Below are 24427 nucleotides of genomic sequence, written 5' to 3' on the forward strand. Positions count from 1 at the left end.
CTTCATACACACACAGGAAGGAGAGAAAGGGGAAGGATATACAGTAAATACACACTCCTTGGACTCTGCCAAGGCTTTTGACAATGTTGAGTGGCCCTATCTCTGTGAAATCCTGGCTGGCTTCAGCCTAGAGGAATGCCTTTATCAACTGGGTGAAAGTACTCTACTCGGAACCTTAGGCCAGGGTCTGAGTTAATAATTCCCTCTCCTTGCCCTTTCAATTACACCGGGGTACTAGTCAGGGCTACCCATTATCTCCCCTTTTATTTGCACTAGCAGTGGAGCCACTTCCCATGTTAATTCACAATGATGGGGACATTGTGGCATTCCGCAGGGGCCAGCTGGAGGACAAGTTGTCCCTCTACGCTGACGATGCCTTACTATATCTGGTGGACTCCGGTGGCTCGCTGCGAACCCTGATGGCAACCATTATTAAATTCGGGTGCACTTCTCTGCATTTACTATTAATTGGTCCAAATCCGTACTTATGCCCCTTGATCCACTAGTATCACCTCTCCCTTCAGAGGCGTCTCAAATTGCCATTGTTAACACTTTTAAATATCTGGGAGTAATGATATCGCCGGACCCTACTGAATAATTGAAACTTAACCTAGCCCTCTTAATGGACAGACACTCCCACACTCTAAAATGTACTTTTTAGCATTGCAGCTGCAACAGCTTGTAGGTTGGGATCTACATGTTTCAGATGACCCTATTATGCAGCTGGTGTCTCGCCCCAATCCCATATTAACAGTACATACACAAACAGCCCAAGGCCGTGTTCACACTACGAGACGTTTCTTGAGCTGCAGTTCCTCTGAGCTCCACAAGGTGGTGATCTCACCTCTACCCACACAGGAAGTCTCTATGGAAGACAGACAGGAAGTGATGTCAGGTACAAACAGGATAATGAGCACATGCCATTTCATAAGACGTAGAGAGGAGACGTTGCTGGATCTGGCGGCAGAGGAGGTAATATGCAGATTAACCCCTTCAGGGGGATCAGTTGATGATGAATATATCTTCCTTCCAAATCTGGCCATACATGGTTCAGTTTTATCGTTCAGCCAGGGGGATGAGAGGAAAAAACAGAAGTGATTCCCCCATCCACACATTGGAGGGGGATGGGGGAATCCTCCCGCTGCACTATTGTATTCTGACAATGGGGGGCGCTCCTCCGCTCTCAGAATACACAGATCAGTGATGAAGCTATTGGCTGCAGCTGCTGATGGAGTGACTTTTATCCGGCAGTGACCACACATGGATGGAAATGTGACCGATCCCTGCTGAACCAGCTGAATTTCCATGTCTCTATGGTCACCATAAGTGACTTCTTCCCCTCCCCTGTGTGGGTAAATTCTACATCAGCCTTAAGTTGGCTTTAATAAAATGGTGAGGTGAGGAGGATTCTGGGAATATCATTTGATTTGCTCTTTGTGTTCAGATCTAGAGTTTTCCTCCTGTGAAGTCTGGAGATCATATGACCATCACATTGCCTCCACCTCCCTCCCTGATAGAATAGAGAAATACAAAGAAGATTCTAGAAGTCACCAGAGAGATGATGGAGGAGAGGTGAGGAGGATTCTGGGAATTCTGGGACATTATCCAGTAACAGACAAGGGATGTGTCTGGATGGTGACTGTATCATTGTGTGTGTCAGGTTCCTATAAGGTGTCAGGATGTCACTGTCTATTTCTCCATGGAGGAGTGGGAGTATTTAGAAGGACACAAGGATCTCTACAAGGACGTCATGATGGACAATCAGCCGCCCCTCACATCACCGGGTAAGAGGAGACTTTATTGTAAAGGAGAGAGCAGTACGGAGGCTCCACCTAGATCCCCCATCATCTGATAAACACATAGAAACAATGTATTCAGTCAGTGTGTGTGTTTCTTACAGATGGATCCAGTAATGGGAACCCACCAGAGAGATGTCCCCGTCCTCTGTATTCCCGGGATTCCACACAGGAAGATCACACCATCCCCCACCATCATCAGGTAGATGAGGAACAATCACTGATAGTATCATTAGGATCTGTACATTATCTGCATTGTTACCATCAATGTCATTTTTATTATATATTCAGAGTGGAAACCTGAGAGATCCTAAAGTTGAAGTTAAAGAAGAGATAAAAGAGGAGGATGATGAGGATCACCCACCAGAAACTTCCACACAGGAAGATCACACCATCCCTCCCCATCATCAGGTAGATAATTGACCATTATCGATAGATCTGATTTATACACAGCATGATTGTTACAATTAATGTTTTATTATATCTTTCAGAGTGGAAACCTCGGGGATGATAATGTTGTTGAAGAAGAGTATAAAGAGGAGGATGAGGAGTATGGAGTGATCGAGAAGTTTTCAGGAGGACACAAGGATATGATGGAGCCACCAAATACCAGGAACCCACCAGAGAGATGTCCCCGTCCTCTGTATTCCCGGGATTCCACACAGGAAGGTCACACCATCCCTCACCATCATCAGGTAGATGAGGAACAATCACTGATAGTATCATTAGGATCTGTACATTATCTGCATTGTTACCATTGATGTCATTTTTATTCTATATTCAGAGTGGAAACCTGAGAGATTCTAAAGTTAAGGTGAAAGAAGAAGAGGAGACTTATGTGAGGAATGATCAGCAGTCTATGGAGGAGGATGGAATATTGAGGCTAATTCGAGAAGACGGCACTCTTACAGAGATCAGCACAGGTGGGTCATTAACACTAAATACATTCCTCCACCCATACTGCTCACTGATTGGTCCAGAGTAGGGCGGGGGCTGGGTGATATCAGCCTGTAATCCCCTGGTCACTTTCCTGAGCTGTGTTCCCCGTCCTGTATTCCTGGATTTCTCTCGGATAATCTTCCTTCTCTGTGCTGCCGACACAATTTATGTATCTAGACTGGATTTATGGAGATTCTGGGGATCAGCTGGCAGAAAAATGTTCATTTTCACCATAAATGTTACTAGATCTAGGCACCTGGGGTATGTGATTTGGGTCTTCTGCCCCATACCCGGGTATGACAAGATCTCTGACAGAACAATCCCCCCAGGATTACTTGTTGTGTTGTCTGCTGGCTGTGCCGGGTGGAGGGATATGTCTGTATAGTCTCAGACCCAAGTCACTGAGTGCAGTCTCAGGAGATGGGAGGCAGCGGTGTGGGACCTCTGCAACTTGTCTCATGTAATCATTTCATCTTCCACTGATTACTGAATACCAATATTATGAGTCCTGACCCTTACCTCTTTTGCACCCATTTACTACTAGCTGGACCTTTTATATCTGGGTATATATATTATTATATATATATGATATAAGATATATTACTTTCACTTTCACAGTATAAATGAATCCCTTATAGTAGTGATTATTTGCTGTTTTTGTACTGTAAAGGACTATTTTCTTTCCCAGTCGTCTTTCACGATGGCTTACAGAGAGAGAGGCTCCTCCCACCTAGTACAGGAAACACATTATAAAAGACCACTTATAGGCCATGGCCCCTCAGTGTTATGTGTTTCCTCCGACCAGACAGGAACTTCAAGCAAGTTGTTTTTTATTTTGTCTGGCCTATATTCTAGGTAGCAGGGGCCTCACGGTGGCCAGGTCTCTCTAACAGGGGCAGTTCTTCTGGGGAGCTGGTTGGCTTGGGTCATCCTGGGTCCTTCCTCTAGGGACTCATGTATGTGTAAGAAGGGACCCCCTCTCATCTCGCTGTTGGTTGTACCTTCAGTGTAAGGTGCCTTCTTGGTGCAGGAGGATATGTGCTCAGATGAGTCCATTCCTGTTGGTAGTGTGCTTACAGCAGGCTGGTCTCTCATAGAAGGGGGTAGACCACTTCTCTCAGGTCATTTCCACTTCATTTTTGCCAATGTTGGAGCCCGGTAAGCCTGTCTCCATGCTGGCATCCTTGTGTGGCCGAATCCGTCTCGGCACGGGCAGATGACGTCCCTTCTGGCTCATAGGCAGGAAGTGATGCACTCCCCGGAAGTCATGTGGCAGCCATCTTGGTTACGCCCACAGGAGGAAACCCTGCCTGTACCGAGGAAGGCAGGCACGCTATCCACAGGGATGGTGCCTGATTCACATCGCTTTCCCGGATCCTCCATTCCAGTATAAATAAAGGGCACTGGCAGAAGATGGTGCTGAGGTGCTTTCTGGATGGTGGACATGGAAGAGCAGGGGACTGCGGATGTAGGTCTGGAGGCACCATCACTTGACTTTGGCCCTAAGGTAAGAAAAGAGGGGGCCTAGGGGGCTCCTACCTTCTTTTCTTACCCTCCTGTGGTGTGGTGCTGGGGGATTGTGTGGGCCTTTTTGTAGGTGCATTGGTGTAACCGCCCTCTAGTTGAAGGTTGAGTCACATATAGCATCACAGGTCCTGGTGGTGGTTGTTTGTGTTAAAAATTCTAAGGCAGGAATTTTTTGCTATGCCCCTGGTTGTTTTCTTCAGTTGAAGTTATACTGGTTTGGTTTTGTCCTTTGGTTATTCCCAGGATAAAAATCGAGAGCCCAAAAAAAAGCAAGACAGATGCTTCTAGGAAGAGATGCCCAGTATGTAATAGAAAAATGCCCTCTGGTTGGAAAAAAAGACATATGTCAAGATTGCATTGATAACCTGGTCAAGAAAGAAACAACCCCGCTATTCAAACATATCATGGATTCAATGCATGGATGCAAACTCTAAAATCATTCAAACCCCATGCACAGGATTCCAGGGCAGATCCTGTCCCCAGAACATCCGGTATCAGCACTAGGGCGATGCCAATAACCCCTTCTATCAGGCAGGTAACCCCTGATCGGGGGCTGGAGGAAAGCTCAGAGTCGGCTTCGCACTTCGATGAAGGGGAGTTTAAGTTGGACAAGCCAAATAAAACCCAAAGATTCCTGTTTCCCTCAGAGGGATTTTTTACCAAGAAAAAGCAGTGGCCATGTCTTCTCTCCTTCAAAATATGCTCGAGGAGGATGTGATTAATTGCATCCCTACAAATCAAAGGAAGGGTGGATTTTATTCCCACGTCTTCCTCAGGAAAAAGCCGTCAGGAAAATATTGGCTGATTCTATATCGGAAACAGGTCAACGCTTTCGTCAAATACAAATGGTTCAAGATGAAATCCATTTACACCACCAGGGAGTTGTTAACTACAGAAATTTTCATGGCTTCATTTGATCTTCGGGACGCATATCTGCACATCCCGATTCGGATGGAGTCCAAGTAATACCTTTTGATTCGAAGAACAAGTTCAGAACCCTGTACTTCCAATTCAACTCTCTGCCGTTGGGCCTAGCGTCAGCAACGCACATTTTTTACCAAAGTGCTGGTGGAAGTGCTGCAAATTCTGAGGGTGGAGGAGAATCAAATATTCCCTTACTTAGACGGCCTAATAATATTTGCAAAGTAGTGGAACAGAACATGAACAGGAACATCGTACACCTCCAGCAGCTGGCCTGACTGGTGAATTGGGAAAAGTCACAGCTAGTCCCTACCCAAAAGATAACATTCCTGGGGTACACAATAAATTGGACGTTATCCAAAATCTTTCTGATGGAAGAAAAAATCATGACATGACAGAGGCGAGCGTTGAAGACCTCAATACAAAACATGATGAGGATTCTCTTGATGATGGCGGCCATCCCAAGAGTTCAATGGGCCCAATTTCACATGAGAGCTCTGCAGTCCTTTATGCTCTCAATCTGGGATGGAAAGAAGGAGTCACTCCGAAGCTGGCTGACGATCCCTCAGGAAATAAAACTGTCAGTCAGGTGGTGACTAAATGCAGAAAATCTCTCGGCTGGTCGTCTTTGGTCGCCACACCTTCCCCTGACAGTCACCACGGATATGAGTGGTCGAGGATGGGGGGCCTACACGGGCAACCAGATGGTACAAGGGGTCTGGAACAATCAATTAGCCTGCCTCTCTTCCAATGCAAAATAGCTAAAAGCCATACACAGGGCCTTAGTGGCTTTCGCCCCTTTCCTGATAAGAAAACACGTACAAGTATTTTCGGACAATATAACTACCGTGAGATATATCAACAAATGGGCAGTACAAGACCGACGGGCCTAATGAGTATAGCAGAAAAGATTCTGGGATGGATGGAAGTAAATCTTCTATCTTCTGTGTACCAGAAAGAATAACTAAACTCACTGGCAGACGCTTTAAGCAGGGAATCTCTGTTGCAGACTGAATGGTGTTTAAATCAAACTGTGTTCTAACTGATCGTGGCAAAATGGGGGATGCCCCAGATAGACCTCTTTACGATCAAAGTAAACAGTAAAAGTGGGCTGGTTCTTCTCCTTTCAAAGGGATTGTCTCAGTATGGGCCTAGATGCCCTATCACAACCTTGGGGAACAGACCTAACGAACACGTTTCCTCCGTTTTGCGCTCATATCAAAAATACTACGGAAGATAAGAGCCTCAAGGGTGAAAGTCATTCAAATTGCCCTTTTGGCCTCGGCGGGGCTTGGTTCCCAGAACAGTTAAAACTCAGCACCACGGATCCTTGCAGACTCCCCCCCCCCCCCATGCCAGACTTCATTCATCAACAAATAGTGTATCATCCGCAGGTGGACTATCTCTCTCTGATGGCCTGACTACGGAAAGGGAGCTTTTAGAGTGGAAGGGGCTGTCGGGAAGAGTAATAGATACTATCCTTAGCAGCAGGAAAGCCACCAATACTATATACAACAATATCTGGAAAAAGTTTGAAGTATAATCAACAACAGAATCTCAGGCACTATGATGCCTGCAGTTCTAGAATTCCTCCAAGCAGGTAAAGACCTAGACCTTGCAGTCATTACCCTCAGGGTACAGGTATCTGCTCTACCAAGCTTCCTGAATCGTAGGCTAGTAGAAGAACCCCTAATCAAAAGGTTTCTCACAGCCACATGTCGAAGAAGGCCTCCCAAATCTAGGAAGTTCCCCTATTGGGACTTATCCATGGTACTACAGAGTCTTTGCAGGGAGCCATGTGAGCCACTGGAAGACTTCTCCATAAAACTTTTGACCTTAAAAACGCTCCTTTTTAGTGGCACTTGTCTCCGCTAGGAGGGCCGGAGAAATTCAAGCCCTTTCAATAGCAGAACCACTTTGCATAATATCTCAGGACAAAATTATCCTTTCTCTTGACCCTGCTTTCCTGCCTAAAGTAGCTTCCGGCTTCCACCGATTGGGAGAAATAGTAATCCCGTCTTTGGCCTCAGTCCCCTCCTCATTTCATAGGAATAATTATGTAACGCTAAGGTGGTTGCACCAATGGAGGTGTTTATTATTTTATCTGCGCCTTCAGTTATTTGTAAATACTGAGGGGCCATGGCCTATAGACGGTCTTTTATAATGTGTTTCCTGTACTGGGTGGGAGGAGCCTCTCTCTCTGTAAGCCGTCCTAGAAGATTCCTGCAAAAGAGCGTTAACAGGTAATAACCCTGTTTTGTTAGCCCCATCATAACAGATGATTAAAAAAAATCATGCCACTGCTACTAAATGTCCTATGCTGGCCATACACAGATCCATTTTTGGACGAGAATATTCACACAAATATTTATAAGGACATTTTTTTAACATTCGAAGAATGGACGAGTGTAGTTTCGAAAATTCCATATGCTTTTAACATTCAATTTTAAAATGAAAGTAATTTCTGAGCAAAAACCACATACACTATATGAAAATATGTTCGATGGAGAAAAGTTTTCTGTTCTGGTCCTTCGAATTTTCCCGTCACTGTGGTGTAAAATGAACGCCGATTTGACCCACTAATGGTTAGAAAATTGGATGAATGTTTTTTGAAAGAAAAATGAGTTTGTGTTCGGCCAGCATAAGTGACATCAGGTGCAGGGAGCTTGTACCCACCTACCTGTCTATGACAAGGGAGTCTGTCATCCATCATATTATATTACACTCCTGTCTGATAAACTGCAATACAGCGTTTTACCTTTTTTTTAGATTTTAATAATGTTGATCTCTGATTCTGATATGTAGCAGATTCTCCCTCTAATAATACATCTATCTGTCTGTTATTCTCAGAGTGGATTAAATATCCAACTATATATCTGGAGATTTATATTTACCGCTGTATATAGATATTCAAGAATATTAACTCAATTATACACCAACCTTTTTTTGAGGTTTTTATCCAATTAGCCGATTAATCGAAACAATAATCAGCCAACTAATCAATTATGAAAATAATCATTAGTTGCCACCCTACAGAGGACCCATTTACAGGTCCTTCTCAAAAAATTAGCATATTGTGATAAAGTTCATTATTTTCTGTAATGTACTGATAAACATTAGACTTTCATATATTTTAGATTCATTACACACAACTGAAGTAGTTCAAGCCTTTTCTTGTTTTAATATTGATGATTTTGGCATACAGCTCCTGAAAACCCAAAAATCCTATCTCAAAAAATTAGCATATTTCATCCGACCAATAAAAGAAAAGTGTTTTTAATACAAAAAAAGTCAACCTTCAAATAATTATGATCAGTTATGCACTCAATACTTGGTCGGGAATCCTTTTGCAGAAATGACTGCTTCAATGCGGCGTGGCATGGAGGCAACCAGCCTATGGCACTGCTGAGGTGTTATGGAGGCCCAGGATGCTTCGATAGCGGCCTTAAGCTCATCCAGAGTGTTGGGTCTTGCGTCTCTCAACTTTCTCTTCCCAATATCCCACAGATTCTCTATGGGGTTCAAGTCAGGAGAGTTGGCAGGCCAATTGAGCACAGTAATACCATGGTCAGTAAACCATTTACCAGTGGTTTTGGCACTGTGAGCAGGTGCCAGGTCGTGCTGAAAAATGAAATCTTCATCTCCATAAAGCTTTTCAGCAGATGGAAGCATGAAGTGCTCCAAAATCTCCTGATAGCTAGCTGCATTGACCCTGCCCTTGATAAAACACAGAGGACCAACACCAGCAGCTGACATGGCACCCCAGACCATCACTGACTGTGGGTACTTGACACTGGACCTCAGGCATTTTGGCATTTCCCTCTCCCCAGTCTTCCTCCAGACTCTGGCACCTTGATTTCCGAATGACATGCAAAATTTGCTTTCATCCGAAAAAAGTACTTTGGACCACTGAGCAACAGTCCAGTGCTGCTTCTCTGTAGCCCAGGTCAGGCGCTTCTGCCGCTGTTTCTGGTTCAAAAGTGGCTTGACCTGGGGAATGCGGCACCTGTAGCCCATTTCCTGCACACGCCTGTTCACGGTGGCTCTGGATGTTTCTAATCCAGACTCAGTCCACTGCTTCCGCAGGTCCTCCAAGGTCTGGAATCGGTCCTTCTCCACAATCTTCTTCAGAGTCCGGTCACCTCTTCTCGTTGTGCAGCGTTTTCTGCCACACTTTTTCCTTCCCACAGACTTCCCACTGAGGTGCCTTGATACAGCACTCTGGGAACAGCCTATTCGTTCAGAAATTTCTTTCTGTGTCTTACCCTCTTGCTTGAGGGTGTCAATGATGGCCTTCTGGACAGCAGTCAGGTCGGCAGTCTTACCCATGATTGCGGTTTTGAGTAATGAACCAGGCTGGGAGTTTTTAAAAGCCTCAGGAATCTTTTGCAGGTGTTTAGAGTTAATTAGTTGATTCAGATGATTAGGTTAATAGCTTGTTTAGAGAACCTTTTCATGATATGCTAATTTTTTGAGATAGGAATTTGGGGTTTTCATGAGCTGTATGCCAAAATCATCAATATTAAAACAAGAAAATGCTTGAACTACTTCAGTTGTGTGTAATGAATCTAAAATATATGAAAGTCTAATGTTTATCAGTACATTACAGAAAATAATGAACTTTATCACAATATGCTAATTTTTTGAGAAGGACCTGTACTAGTTACCTTGAGGGGGGAATTGTAAGATCCTCAGAGACAAAGCTGCTTGATGTGGGCAGAGTCCTGGTTTAGGGGAACCAATCAGCTCATGTCTAGTAATAATATTTGTATTTCTATTTTAGTAGATGGACGGGAGATGAGGAAAACCTCAGAGGATTGTCTCACTTTGTCTCCAGACTGTAAAGTAGAAGATGAGGACATCACACAGTATAGTCCAGGAGAAAACCCGACTACCTCAAATGTCCATCCGGCACCACACAGTGTAGATGGACCATCGTATTCCTCTTATCCTGAGGAACCTCAGACTGTGAGGGACGGGGCCATCCTTCCAACAGAGAAGAGCTTTTCCTGTACTGAGTGCGGGAAGTGTTTCCATTCTAAATCTGGTCTTATTGTGCATAAAAGAACTCATACAGGGGAGAAGCCGTATTCCTGTCCTGAGTGTGATAAATGTTTTATACAAACAGCACATCTGGTCATACATCAAAGGTTTCACACGGGAGAAAAACCGTACTGCTGTACTGAGTGTGGGAAGTGTTTCCATTCTAATTCCAATCTTAATGTGCATAAAAGATCTCACACCGGTGAGAAGCCATTTTCCTGTCCTGAGTGTGGGAAATGTTTTTCAGTGAAGTCCCATCTTTTCACACATCAGAGATCTCACACAGGGGAGAAGCCGTATTCCTGTCCCGAGTGTGGGAAATGTTTTTCAGTGAAGTCCAGTCTTTACAAACATCAGATATCTCACACGGGAGAGAAGCCATATTCCTGTCCTGAGTGTGGGAAATGTTTTTCAGTGAAGTCTGATCTTTCCAGACATCAGAGATCTCACACAGGGGAGAAGCCGCATTCCTGTCCTGAGTGCGGGAAATGTTTTTCAGTAAAGTCTGATCTTTTCAGACATCAGAGATCTCACACAGGGGAGAAGCCGCATTCCTGCCCTGAGTGCGGGAAATGTTTTTCACAGAAGTCTGATCTTTACAAACATCAGAGATCTCACACGGAGAAGAAACCACTTTCCTGTCCTGAGTGAGGGAATTGTCCCTCACTGAAGTCCTGTCTTCCTGTACATCAGGGACCCCACACAACCCTCGAGGTGTATAAGTGCCTTGAGTGCGGGAAATGTCTTCTATATAATTGTTGCTGGACATCACAGCTCTCATGTGGGGAAGAAGCACACCCTGATATACACCTCAGATATACTCCATGGCTGATCTTCATCATGTAAGAAACAGTTGATAAGGAGATCAGAGATCACCAAAGACATGGATGAAGTGTTGTACCGTGTCGGCCATTGATAGCAGTAGAAAAATTAAAATGGAGTCATTACTTTTCATTGGCTGAGTACATTTTGTGGTGTAAGATTTCACAAACACTTAAGAGGCTTTTTTATTCAATTAGTTGAAGGAATTTGAGTGGCATTCACCCGGCTGTGATGAATATTGGATGTATTTTATTTCATACACTGATTTCCTTGGCTTTATCTCGAGGCCATAATGCGGTATTGTTTTATTTTTACTAATGGAGTTATCTTAGGAAAAATAACCCATTATGGTCACTAGATGGAGCTGGCTATCATAGGAAATCACTTTGCTACATTATGGCCAGAATGTGTAACAGCTGGATGAATGATTTCACATTCATTCAATGAATGTTCTCTATATAAATCGTGAATAATAATAATAAGTAGACCCCTTAGTTTCCTTCATCAGACATGTCTTCATACAAATACCTGAGATCATACTCATACACTTAAAATTACCAACACAGCACACAGACCCCCCAAGGTTCTTCTATGTATTTGTGGGACCTTTGGACGGTCTGTGTGCTGCTTAAAAAATAAGAAGACGAAGCTGGCAATGATATGTACTTTTCTGGCAATTTAATCTGATTTATTTTTTCTTTGTGAAAGTCACTTTTTCTGTAGCCCGTCCTACAGCAAGAATGAAAAAAATGTATAGAGCCCCCAGAATACATACCAGGCCCTCTGAGTCTAAGATGGATATTAAGGAGGACCTTACACAAAAAAGTATGTGCCCCCCTCCAGAAAATGTATTCCATCCGAGCATGCAGCCGGCTGACCAGGAAAGGGAGGATACAAGCGTGCACCCCCCCCCCCCCCCCCACTCCTGAATCATACCAGGTCAAATGCCCTCAACATGGAGTGCCTTGCCAGGAAGGTTCCCCCATGGTAAAGCACCTTGTCTGCATGTTGATGAGGACAAGGGCCTCACCCCCACAACCCTGGCCTGGTGGTTGTGGGGGTCAGGGGACCTTATAAGAATCTGGAAGTGTCCAGATAACGGCTCCCCTACATGCATGAATTTGGGGTACATATCGCCACTACTCATTCACCAAAAAAAATATATAATAATAAAGAATCTCAATATCCTTGATGAAAAAACACCCATAAAGATGCCAACCGCCCACTGACTCCCCAGTAACCCCCTATGACCCACCACACAGGAGCGATCTCCGATGGTAACACTCGCTGGCTGATAGCGTCCTGAGCTGTCATCAGCTATATAAAGGAAGGGGCCGGGATAGTGGTGCCATCATTGCTCAGATATGGTAATATTTAAATGATGATGTCCTAATCTATGCCCCACCCATTTGCCTATGTGGCTATATAAGGGAATGGGCGAAGTCAGCAGTTGCTAAGGACACAGCTGTGGCAGGCAGCTGTTGCTTCCCTAGAAACCAGTGGCAGCCAGAAGCCGACACATTCCTCTGCACCAAATGCCGATGTTCAGAAGAATGTGGGAGGAGCCAGTGTTCATCCAATTGTCTGTTCAGACATGGAGCTCCTCCCTAATGCAGAGTATTGTCAGTGTGTGGAAGTGATTGTATCTGGCAAACAGGGATCTGTATGTGTGTGTGTATCACTGCCCGGCACACCACTCGCATCACACACTTCATCCAATCTGCCCTAAATCATGTGTGCGGGGGTGGGGGAAGAAGTCATCACACCAGGATTCTAGATTGAATGATAGCTTGGGGGGATCCTCTGAAGTGTGTGGGGATCACTTGTCTGCTCAACACTCTTTAGATTGTATCCGTTTGTATGAAAGATTTGTATCTGCCTGTGTGTGTCCAACCAGATAAATGTGGGGGAGTCTCCCTCCACTGGTGGTCAGCAGTATTTCAAACTGTGAGAACTGTATCATAGCTGGTTTTATCTTATCAGAGAAAGCTCTCCCGTCATTTCTCCTCCATCAATCAACTATCTCACTGCAGATAGCAAGTCACCATGGGCATGATTTCCTTGGAATCCAACATTGGTGTCCGTGAGATTAAAAAAAACTAAAAATGTTAGTGTCAGTGAGATCAAATTGGTCCCATCTTTGGTGTCAGTGAGATTAACTAAACCCCATATTTGGTATCAGTGAGATAAAATAAACTCCATTATTGGTATCCATGAGATGAATTAAGCCCCATGGCTGGTTTGAGTGAGATAAAATAAGCCCCATCATTGGTGTCAGTAAAATAAAATAAGCCCCATCATTCGGTGTCAGTGAGGTAAAATATGTCCCATTGCTGGTATCAGAGAGATACAACTTGTCATGTTTCCTGCAAAGCTTTATTGGAGCTGCAATTCCTCTGGGCTCCACAAGATGGTGATCTTGCTGATACCCAGACAGGAAGTCTCTATGGAATGTAGACAGGAAGTGATGTCAGCTACAGACATGAAGTTCCATGTGGGAATAAGTAGAGAGGAGACGTTGCTGGAAGAGGCAGCAGAGGAGGTAATAAGATCTTATTTTCTATTTACACCCAGTAACCCCCCGTCATGTCCGTCCTCTTCCTCCATAGTCACTATGAGCTGTCATTCACAATGAATAGTCGCCGGGAACGGATCATGTTGGCAGTCAGCATGTGTGTTTTTTTTTTCGGTGGCCATCTTTTATTATCAATGATGTAGGCTACATTGTTGGATGAGTGATGGGGGATTTACTTTGGGGGAATCTTTTTTATTAATAAAGGACTTGTAGTAAGAAGAGCCGGCAACGGTGTAATCCTTGAAGTGCCGTTTATTGGTACATCAGAGTGACAATAAAACAATAAAGCTGATGCGTTTCGGCAATAGCCGTAGCATTAATAAAGGACTAGTCATAGAATGTGGGTGATGTCTTTATTTACCATTTATATTATTTTTTTCTGAATGAGTAACCCGGGGTATATGTACCCCTTACACATTCACATGAGGGGAGGTATCGGAGACCCCTTTACTTTTCAAGGGGGATTCCAGTAACCACCCAAGGTACTTGGCATGATACACTCCCCATATGTGGCCTGGCATGGTTCAGTGGGGTGGGCGCATGCTTGTCCCTCCCCATTTCTGCCTGCCAATCTGCATTCACAGATAAGGGTCTGGTATGGAATTTGGGTAGGACAACAGACAGTTATTTTTTTCTATTGTGTGAGATTCCCCCATTAACATCTATACCAGACTCCCATCGAGGATAAGAGTCTGGTATGTATTTATAGGGGGAAACCCAACACAATTTTCGTTTTTTTTTCTGGAAATCCCCTATTAACCTCTATACTGGACCCTCATCTTGGACAAGGGTCCAGTATAGATAACAGAATCCCAGGCCCCTCTGTTTAGAAACTGAACAGAAACCGGGTACATTTGGCTCATCAATACCTTTCACCATCATCAGCTCCAATGTACTGACATCAGGGCTGCTCTCAGACCCCCCATTGGGCGCAGGAACCCCCTGTGCAGTCTGCAGCTTCTGATTCTGCATTTAGGCCTGTTGGTGCTTAATACAAAAATATCAGTCTCCAGTCAAAGGACAAAAAAATAAAATAAAAATTCTGATATTAAAAAAAATATTTTGGGACTTCTACTTGTTGGACAAAGAAGGCCAAGAACAGGTTTCCAGGAGACACAGCAAACACGAATTAATGTGATCTACATGTTCCTATACCCCCTGGGGACAGTCTGCCTATTAACCCCTTATATCCTCATCCTAATATTATACAACCAATACAGTCCAGGTAATTCTTCGCTATCTATCTACAGAGAAACCCAGATAGATCACATGACCGCATCAATGAGGAGGGAGGAGGACCGGAGTCACATGACTGAGAAGATACTAAACCTCACCCTGGAGATCATCTACCTGCTGACCGGAGAGGTGAGGAGGATTCTGGGAGGTCACATGACATCACTCTTATCTCTATTAATAAAACACAGACCTGACCGGAGAGGTGAGGAGGATTCTGGGATTCTAACATGATATTCCTATTGGTTCTCCAATACAGAGATTTCCCCTTGTGAAGTCAGGTGATGATATGACCATCACAGTGCCTCCATGTGACTCCCTAAAACCTGAGAGACATAACATGGAGAAGATTCTAGAAGTCACCAAGAAGATGATGGAGCTGCTGACAGGAGAGGTGAGGAGGATTCTGGGAATTCTGGGACATTATCCAGTAACAGACAAGGGATGTGTCTGGATGGTGACTATCATTGTGTGTGTCAGGTTCCTATAAGGTGTCAGGATGTCACTGTCTATTTCTCCATGGAGGAGTGGGAGTATTTAGAAGGACACAAGGATCTCTACAAGGACGTCATGATGGACAATCAGCCGCCCCTCACATCACCGGGTAAGAGGAGACTTTATTGTAAAGGAGAGAGCAGTACGGAGGGTCCACCTAGATCCCCCATCATCTGATAAACACATAGAAACAATGTATTCAGTCAGTGTGTGTGTTTCCTACAGATGGATCCAGTAATGGGAACCCACCAGAGAGATGTCCCCGTCTTCTGTATTCCCGGGATTCCACACAGGAAGATCTCACCATCCCTCACTGTTACAAGGTAGGTGGGATGGAGGTTATAGCACATAGATTCAAAGAGACAATGTGTGGATTTTTTGTGTGATGTCACAATAATAAATCTTCTATCTCACAGATGATATTTTCTCTCTCGTTTTCTTGGTTTAGAGTGGAGATCCAATGGATATAGAATTTGAGGTGAAATCAGAAGAAGAAGAGAGGTATGTGAGGGATGATCAGCAGTCTATGGAGGAGGATGGAATAACGGGGACATTTATAGAGGAGGACACTCCTACAGAGATCAGCACAGGTGAGTCATTAACACTAAATACATTCCTCCGCCCATACTGCTCACTGATTGGTCCAGAGTAGGGCGGGGGCTGGGTGATATCAGCCTGTAATCCCCTGGTCACTTTCCTGAGCTGTGTTCCCCGTCCTGTATTCCTGGATTTCTCTCCGATAATCTTCCTTCTCTGTGCTGCCGACACAATTTATGTCTCTAGACTGGATTTATGGAGATTCTGGGGATCAGCTGGCAGCAAAATGTTCATTTTCCCCATAGATGTTACTAGATCTAGGCACCTGGGGTATGTGATTTGGGTCTTCTGCCCCATACCCGGGTATGACAAGATCTCTGACAGAACAATCCCCCCAGGATTACTTGTTGTGTTGTCTGCTGGCTGTGCCGGGTGGAGGGATATGTCTGTATAGTCTCAGACCCAAGTCACTGAGTGCAGTCTCAGGAGATGGGAGGCAGCGGTGTGGGACCTCTGCAACTTGTCTCTTGTAAACATTCAGTGCCTTGAAATTTCCTACATTTTGTCATGTTACAACCAAAAACGTTAATGTATATTACTGGGATTTTATGTGATAGACCAACACAAATTGGCACATAATTGTGAAGTGGAAGGAAAATGATAGTTTACAAAATGTTTTACAAATAAATAAGTGAAAAGTGTGGTGTGCATTTGTATTCAGTCCCCTTTACTCTGATACCCCTAACTAAAATCTAGTGGAGCTAATTGCCTTCAAAAGTCACCTAATTAGTAATAAAATAATAAAGAAATCTTCTAAGTTTGAACATCTAACAGAGCAATGTTCAAGCCATCATCCGAAAATGGAAAGAGTATGGCACAACTACAAACCTACCAAGACACGGCCGTCCACCTAAACTGACCGGCTGGGCAAGGAGAGCATTCATCAGAGAAGCAACCAAGAGGTCCATGGTAACTCTGGAGGAGCTGCAGAGATCCACGGCTCAGGGGGGAGAATCTGTCCACAGGACAACTATTAGTCGTGCTCTCCACAAATCTGCCCTTTATGGAAGAGTGACAAGAAGAAAGACATTGGTGAAAGAAAGTCATAACAAGTCCTGTTTGTAGTTTGCGAGAAGCCATGTGGGGGACACAGCAAACACTTGGAAGAAGGTGATCTGGTCAAATGAGGCCAAAATTTAACTTTTTGCCCTAGAAGTAAAACGCTATGTGTGGGGGAAAACTAACGCTGCACATCACCCTGAACACACCATCCCCACTGTGAAACATGGTGATGGCAGCATCATGGTGTGGGGATGCTTTTCTTCAGCAGGGACAGGGAAGCTGGTCAGAGTTGATGGGAAGATAGATGGAGCCAAATACCAGACAATCTTAGAAGAAAACCTATTATGCCGCCAACACACGACCAGACTTTCCAGCAGACTAGGTCTGACGGAATCAGGCCGTCGGACAATCCAATCGTGTGTGGGCTAATCTAATCGGTTTTCACATAAAAAATCCGATGGACCTAGAAATAGAACATGTTTCAAATCTGCCCGACTGTGGGTGGAGTCCTGCTTTAGGGGAACCAATCTGTTCATGTCTAGTAATACTCTTTGTATTTCTATTTTAGTAGATGGACGGGAGATGAGGAAAACCTCAGAGGATTGTCTCACTTTGTCTCCAGACTGTAAAGTAGAAGATGAGGACATCACACAGTATAGTCCAGGAGAAAACCCGACTACCTCAAATGTCCATCCGGCACCACACAGTGTAGATGGACCATCGTATTCCTCTTATCCTGAGGAACCTCAGACTGTGCGGGACGGGGCCGTCCTTCCAACAGAGAAGAGCTTTTCCTGTACTGAGTGCGGGAAGTGTTTCCATTCTAAATCCAAACTTAATAGACATAAAAGATCTCACACTGGAGAGAAGCCATTTTCCTGTTCTGAGTGCGGAAAGTGTTTTATATATAAATCACATCTGGTCACACATCAAAGGTCTCACACAGGGGAAAAACCGTACTCCTGTTCTGACTGTGGGAAATGTTTTTCAGACAAGTCCCATTATTGCAGACATCAGAGATCTCACATAGGTGAGAAGCCGTATTCTTGTCCTGAGTGTGGGAAATGTTTTTCCAGGAAGTCCGGCCTTTACAGACATCAGAGATCTCACACAGGGGAGAGGCCATATTGCTGTCCTGAGTGCAGGAAATGTTTTTCACAGAAGTACATTCTTTACAGACATCAGAGATCTCACACGGGGGAGAAGCCACATTCCTGTCCCGAGTGAGGGAATTGTTACTCAATTAAGTCCTGTCTTTCTGTACATCAGCAATCCCCTGATCTTCTTTTCTCAAGCTACATCTCCTCCCTGGGTCAGTTGATTGCCTCCCATGGCTTTCAATACAGTTTCTATGCAGATGACACCCAAATATATCTCTTTGCCCCTCAACTCCCAACATCAGTCTCCTCAAGCATCACCAACTTACTAACAAACATATCAGCCTGGATGTCACATCACTTCCTCAAACTTAACCTACCCAAAACCGAGCTCATGCAATTTCCTCCCCAACTTGCCTCTTCCCCTAATTTCTCTGTCAAAAATTAACGGTTCAACTACCAATCCATCCCCACATGCCAAGGGTGCTAGCCGTAATCCTGGACTCTGAACTATCCTTTTGGCCCCCACATCCATTCACTGTCCACAACTTGCCACCTCAACCTCTGCAATTATTTCCATGATATGTCCCTTCCTAAGCAACGACACCACAAAGCTTCTAATCCACTCCCTGGTCATCTCTCGCCTCGACTACTGCAACTCCCTGCTCATTGGCTTACCTTTACATAGGCTATTCCTTTTTTCAGTCCATCATGAATGCTGCTGCCAGGCTCATCCACCTCACAAACTGATCGGCATCTGCTACCCCCCTCCATCAATCCCTCTATTGGCTGCCACTCAACCAAAAGATTAAATTCAATTAAACCTCAGATATACTTCATGGCTGATCTTCATCATGGAAGAAACAGTTGATAAGGAGATCAGAGATCACCAAAGACATGGATGAAGTGTTGTACCGTGTTGGCCATTGATAGCAGGAGAAAAATAAAAATTGAGTCATTACCTCTCATTGGCTGAGTACATTCTGTGGTGTAAGATTTCACAAACATTTAGAGGTCTATTTAAAAATGTATATATATATATATATATATATATATATATATATATATATATAATCCCAGTACTGTCTCCCTAAATTTCACAATTCATACATATACACCATAAATCATAAAAAATTATTAGTTCATATAATTCAGTTGTGCAAAAAAAAGTCCACCCTACATTTAACCCTTTGATTGCCAGTAACACTATCACTCACACATACTATAAACCTCGATTACTAGTATGGTGTCTGAATGGAGCAATCTCTTTAATCAGATCAGAACTATACTTGCGTCCCCCAATAGTATAGTTTAGTGTTTACAAAAATGCATAATTAGCAGGATCAGCTCCAGCACCTGTGTTTAGCACCCCCAACAAGTGGCGTGTCAGTAGATCACTGTCACTTCTGATACACAAAAACAACGCAGTGTTGGAAGGTACATTTTATTTTTAGTGGTTCAAACAGTCCCTGACAGCCAGGTGCTCTTTTACCTGTGAGTCACACTAGATACCTGTAAATTTAGTGGCCAAAATTTCAAACGAATGGTACACTAGTGAAGAGGTCTACAGAATTCCGAGCATGACAGATGAGAGTGATGGGGAGTCCTCACTGTCAAAATCAGGCTCCGAACACATACCTGTAGAGAGCAGTGACACCCTGACAGATAGCTCAGACAATGGCGTAGTGGCCCCTGCTAAGGTTAGGCGTACCCGACCCCATGCCCACGTTGCTGATGGTACAATCGCATGATGATTGTATGCAGCAGAATACCAATACTTGTGATTTTCTACCTTTTGGTGTACTGGTGAGAACCAGCGGCCTAGTACATTTTGATCCTGTACATACTAGCACTGCAGTATCACTTGGTGAAGTGGCGAGTCCTATATGTGCAGTCTAAGCTTGTGTGGTGGCTAGTGACAAGTAGTGTACCGCAGCCACCAAGAATTAGAACACATGCCCTTTCCTGCTGTACTTGCAAATCCTGATTGGGAGCCTCCAGATTCTGCAGCACCCTTACTTCCCCCATTAACTGCCCAACCCAAAATTCAGGTGGAAACAGCACATTTTTTGCAGCTGTTTTTCACTGAAGATCTGCATAGATCTATTGTGGACCAAAGCAATTTATTTTATATGCTTATCAGTTTATCACCACAATCCCAAATTCAAACCTTGCCAGACCATTTGAATGGAAACTTAATATGGTTTCCAAATTTAAGGCTGGGTTCACAAATACTGTGGCCGCTGTTCACAGCAGGGGGTCTGGTGCTTCCCTGTTCACCAATTCAGGTGCAAATCAGGCCTGAATTTGCACCTGAATCGGAACCAATGACCCACATTCTCCTGTCATGAATCATATATGTGAATCCAGCCTAAGACTTTTTTTGAGCCTAACCCTCAACATGAGCATTACTAAAAAGAATGAGTTGCGGCCATATTGGACCATAGACCATATGCCTGTGTTCTCTGCTGCCATGACCAGGCGTAGATACGAGAATGTAATGCAATTAATGCATTTGAGCAACAGTGAACTCTGGGGTCCTCGGGTGACCCTGAATATGATCGGCTCCACAAAATTCGGCCCCTTGCAAATCACTTTAACCAAAAATTTTCAGACTTGTATATGCCTTAACAATATTTCTGCGTAGGTGACTCCCTCACAAATTTTTCTGGCTGCCTTGCTTTCAGTTTCTCCCCAGCAAGCGTACCAGATATGGGGTCAAAATGTATAAGCTCCGTGATAGGTCAACAGGGGAGTTATTCACTTTATGTTCATCACAGAGGACAAGGGGGCACTCTTTATGTCTAGAAGAAAAGAGATTTTGTCTCGAAATACGGAAAGGTTTCTTCACATTAAAAGCTGTGAAAATATGGAATAGATTCCTTTAAGAGGTGGTTTTGGCCAACTCAGTAGATTGCTTTAAAAAAGGCCTGGATTTTTTCCTAAATATACACAATATACCCAGATACTAACATTTATATAGGTAAAGTTGATCCAGGGAATATCCGATTGCCTCTCAGGGGATCGGGAAGGAATTTTTGGATTACCTGTGGGTAAAGGATTGTGTATACGGGCTTGTATTTTTTATTGGTGAACTAGATGGACTTGTGTCCAGTCCACATAGGGAGCAGTGGCAAGATTGTTTGGGACTTGGTGTCCCTCTATTCGGAAAGGCGTTCCACTTGTACGTGGAAATTTTTTTATACAAGCGTGACACTTTTTACACACGTTTTTGAATTCAGGATTGGCACACGTGGCTCTGTGCGACCTAATCATGGGGCTTCACCCAATGGCTTGTAAATGTCCAACTTATAAAGGTGGAGAGAGCCTGCTTAAGAAGTAATGAATTGCTTACAGTGAAGTGGAGGAACAAACGGGATGTTTTTATCCTGTCTTCCATTCACACAGACACAACAGTCCAAATTATAACGCGACTGGTGTTATTGAGAAGCCCCTCTGTGTCCATGACTACAACCTTAACATGGGAGGGGTGGACTTCAAGGACCAGATGATGGGTTTGTACTTAGGTTCCCACAAAGCCAGACGTTGGTGCAAAAAAGTGTCTGTATATTTATTTAAATTGGTTGTATACAACACTTTTCTACTTTACAAAGCAACAGGAAGAAGTGGATCCTTCCTAAAATATCAGGAAGAGATCATCACGGCCCTTTTGTATCCAGAAGACATTGTGGCCCAAACATCCAATCTAGATGCAGTGAGCCAGCTGCATGAGAGGAATTTTCCTGATGTCCTCCCTGATACCTCTACCCAAAAGTCACCCAAAAAAGGCTGATGTGTCTATAGCAGACATGGAATTAGATGTTACACCTTTTGTTTCTGTCCATCCTGTCCTGGGAATCTGGTCTCTGCCTCAAGAAATGCTTTGATCGCTACCACACTAATGAAGTATTAGTATAGGGTACTTTTTTTGCCCCAGTAGGGTTAAGGAGGGTCATTCAATTAATTTAAGAAGAAGGTGCTGCACCAGTTCATACATTAATTGGTGCCCCTGAAAAATCATTAATAAAACGTGCGAACCGGCGCACATTGAAGCGCAAATAGCGATAATAAATACGATAATAACTACCCATAAATAATATGTAAACTGCAACTGGTGCTAGGGTAACTGCAGTTTTCTCATTGATAATAGCGCACGCCCAATCAAATTGGTTAATTTCATCTCATTGGATGTGTCTTGTTAGGCAATTAGTAGGTGTTCTCAGTTAATAAACCCTTTTGATGCTAATCTCGTTCCTATTACTTCTAATATATCTTTGAAATTATTTATTTATTTTTTTACCCAAATTTTTCAATGCATTACAAAGTTTTCCGTTTTTCTAAACCTAATAAATTAATATTTTCAGATCTTGATCTTTAAAGGTGACCATACACTGCAATCAGTTAGATCTTAAATAAATGAGATTTAGTGCAAGAGCCTGTTTGATTTCCTATAATTTTAATTAATTGTTCAAGGGCGTCTTCCTATTACCTATTTTGCCTAAATATCAAGTTGTACAGAGATTGGCCAATCAGATTGCATAGTGCATGAATATCTTAAGTGCCAAATTTGGAATGTAGATGTGCCATGACCCAGTTGTATTTTCCAAATGATATTTCTTGGGCATTATATAAGGTACATGAGAACCCACCTTTTTTGTGACCAGGAATCTTCAAAGTATGGCTCTCCAGCTGTTGCGGAACTACACATCCCATGAGGCATTGTAAAACTCTGACATTCACATACATGACTAGGCATAATGGGAATTGTAGTTCCTGAACAACTGCAGGGCCGTAGTTTGAAGACCCCTGCGCTAGACCATTATTATGCCTCCAGAATTGGGAGTGTGGCATCTACCCAACTTCTCTCTGCTGGTGGAGACAAGAACCTACCTCTATAGATATAATGGAAAATTGAATACTTACCTTTCCATAATTTTCCTTTCCTGGTGCCTATCCATGACAGCATATGCATGGTTGGTTGATCCACCCCCGGCCAACCCACAGGACCATTATAACTCTATAAAAGAGAGTGACGCCCCCTCAACCCCATTCTGGTAACTAGACTCAATTCAGCCACAAGAATTTGAACAAGCGAGGGGAATATACTGCCATGGATAGGCACCAGGAAAGGAAAATTACGGAAAGGTAAGTATTCCATTTTCCTTCATTTTGCCTTCATGGCAGCATATGCATGGTAAATAACTGGCTACCAGGGAGGGAATGCTGAAGAAAATTGAATTTTTTATTGACTATTACGAAAAAGAAAATTGTAAGGTCTTCCTTCCAAAATCCCGGGAGGTGAGACTAGCTGGATCTAGATTGTAGAGAGCCATAAATGTGGAGAATGAGGACCAGCTTGCAGCTTTGCAGATAATCTCAAGGGAGACCTTTGCCAAAGCTGCCCATGAAGATGAAATCTCTCTTGTCGAGTGCGCATTCTCTTCCTGAGGAACAGGAAGCCCACTAGCCCAGTGTATAATCCGCACAATCCACCCGATATTGTGCGCTTTGATGCTGCTTGCCCTTTCCTTACACCACTGGGAACTACAAATAATCTTGTTTTTAAGGCTCTTGCTACATCCAATTCGTGCAGTTTTGCTGAATTCTGTTCTTCCGGTAAGACTCGCAGGACCCATTCCTGATTGGAGTGATATGTAGAAGGGACCTTAGGTATGAATTGATGGATAGGCTGAAGGACTACCCTGTCTGGACAGAAAACGATATAGGGATCGCGAGAGCCTAGGGCTTGAAATTCTGAGACTCTGCGCGCCCTGATGTAACAGCTACTAGGAAGGTAATTTTCAGTTTGATGTCTTCCAAAGAACAGCCTTCCGTAGGTGCAAAAGGAGGTGCTGCAAGAAAATTTAGCGGTAAGTCCCATTTGGGGTATAGACTTCTTGGTGGTTTTAGCCTTATTATGGCCCTTAGAAAGCGTTCTACTTGATAATTTAGGGCCCATCTGGTGTCCGCGAGAGCGGAGAGGGCTGAGACGTGCACCTTCAGGGTATTAAGGCCTAATCCTAAATCTAGGCCTGACTGGAGAAATTGCAGCACGTTCTGAACCTCTGGTCTTAGTGGGTCCAACTGCTCTCTTTTGTGCTAATTCGAGAAATGTCTGCCAAATCCTGAAACAGGTATTGCTTGTGGAGGCCTTCCTTGCCTGAAGCAGAGTTTTGATAACTTGGCTGGAACACCCTACTTCTTCCAATCTCATTCTCTCAACTTCCAGACCCTTAAATTCAAAGTCTCTGGATGCGGATGCACAAAGTCTCACTGAGACAGAAGGTCTTAAAGATGTGGGAGAGGGAGGTGTTTGCAGAAAGACAAATGCATCAGCAGGGGGAACAATGGCCTCCACGGCCAATAAGGGATTACTGCCA

General features: G+C 43.8%; 4 protein-coding genes across 6 annotated transcripts in view; 3 read left to right on the forward strand and 1 right to left on the reverse strand.

Annotated features, from left to right (window-relative positions):
• LOC143989936 (uncharacterized) overlaps window positions 1-11180 on the forward strand; it is a 55490-nt gene extending 44310 nt beyond the window's left edge. The window contains exon 8 of the mRNA XM_077490207.1: window positions 10187-11180. Coding sequence (XP_077346333.1) covers window positions 10187-10877 — 691 coding nt within the window. The 3' untranslated portion in view covers window positions 10878-11180. The remainder of the gene's footprint in view (window positions 1-10186) is intronic.
• LOC143986899 (uncharacterized) overlaps window positions 1-24427 on the reverse strand; it is a 549767-nt gene that overhangs the window by 300630 nt on the left and 224710 nt on the right. The gene's annotated exons all lie outside the window — the stretch shown is intronic.
• The window catches only part of LOC143989561 (uncharacterized), a 470483-nt gene continuing 446778 nt past the window's right edge, over window positions 723-24427 (forward strand). Inside the window, exon 1 of the mRNA XM_077489741.1 lies at window positions 723-972. The gene's annotated coding sequence lies outside the window, so the exon portion shown is untranslated. The remainder of the gene's footprint in view (window positions 973-24427) is intronic.
• LOC143989705 (gastrula zinc finger protein XlCGF66.1-like) lies at window positions 13417-19015 on the forward strand. Of its 3 annotated transcripts, XM_077489979.1 has the most exons (7): window positions 13417-13590; window positions 14874-14988; window positions 15116-15250; window positions 15337-15460; window positions 15577-15674; window positions 15800-15941; window positions 17519-19015. In XM_077489979.1, the coding sequence occupies exons 2-7, from the start codon at window positions 14893-14895 to the stop codon at window positions 18175-18177; spliced, it is 1254 nt and encodes a 417-aa protein (XP_077346105.1). In that variant the 5' UTR covers window positions 13417-13590; window positions 14874-14892; the 3' UTR covers window positions 18178-19015. The 3 variants fall into 3 exon arrangements, with proteins under 3 accessions (XP_077346105.1, XP_077346104.1, XP_077346103.1); XM_077489978.1 differs by lacking the exon at window positions 13417-13590 and having other exon boundaries at window positions 14800-14988; window positions 17522-19015; XM_077489977.1 differs by lacking the exon at window positions 13417-13590 and having other exon boundaries at window positions 14816-14988.

The sequence above is a fragment of the Lithobates pipiens genome, unplaced genomic scaffold, assembly GCF_037356315.1.
Source record: "Lithobates pipiens isolate NorthernLeopardFrog02 unplaced genomic scaffold, aLitPip1_a1.2 Scaffold_18, whole genome shotgun sequence".
NCBI lineage: Eukaryota > Metazoa > Chordata > Amphibia > Anura > Ranidae > Lithobates > Lithobates pipiens.

What these genes read in the sequence shown, in the direction of transcription:
- LOC143989705 (XM_077489979.1), top strand. Translation starts at nt 14,893, where the DNA reads ATGACCGCATCAATGAGGAGGGAGGAGGACCGGAGTCACATGACTGAG. An exon ending in TCTACCTGCTGACCGGAGAG is followed by an intron (nt 14,989 to 15,115) that starts GTGAGGAGGATT and finishes TCTCCAATACAG; the next exon opens with AGATTTCCCCTTGTGAAGTC. An exon ending in CCATCCCTCACTGTTACAAG is followed by an intron (nt 15,675 to 15,799) that starts GTAGGTGGGATG and finishes TTCTTGGTTTAG; the next exon opens with AGTGGAGATCCAATGGATAT.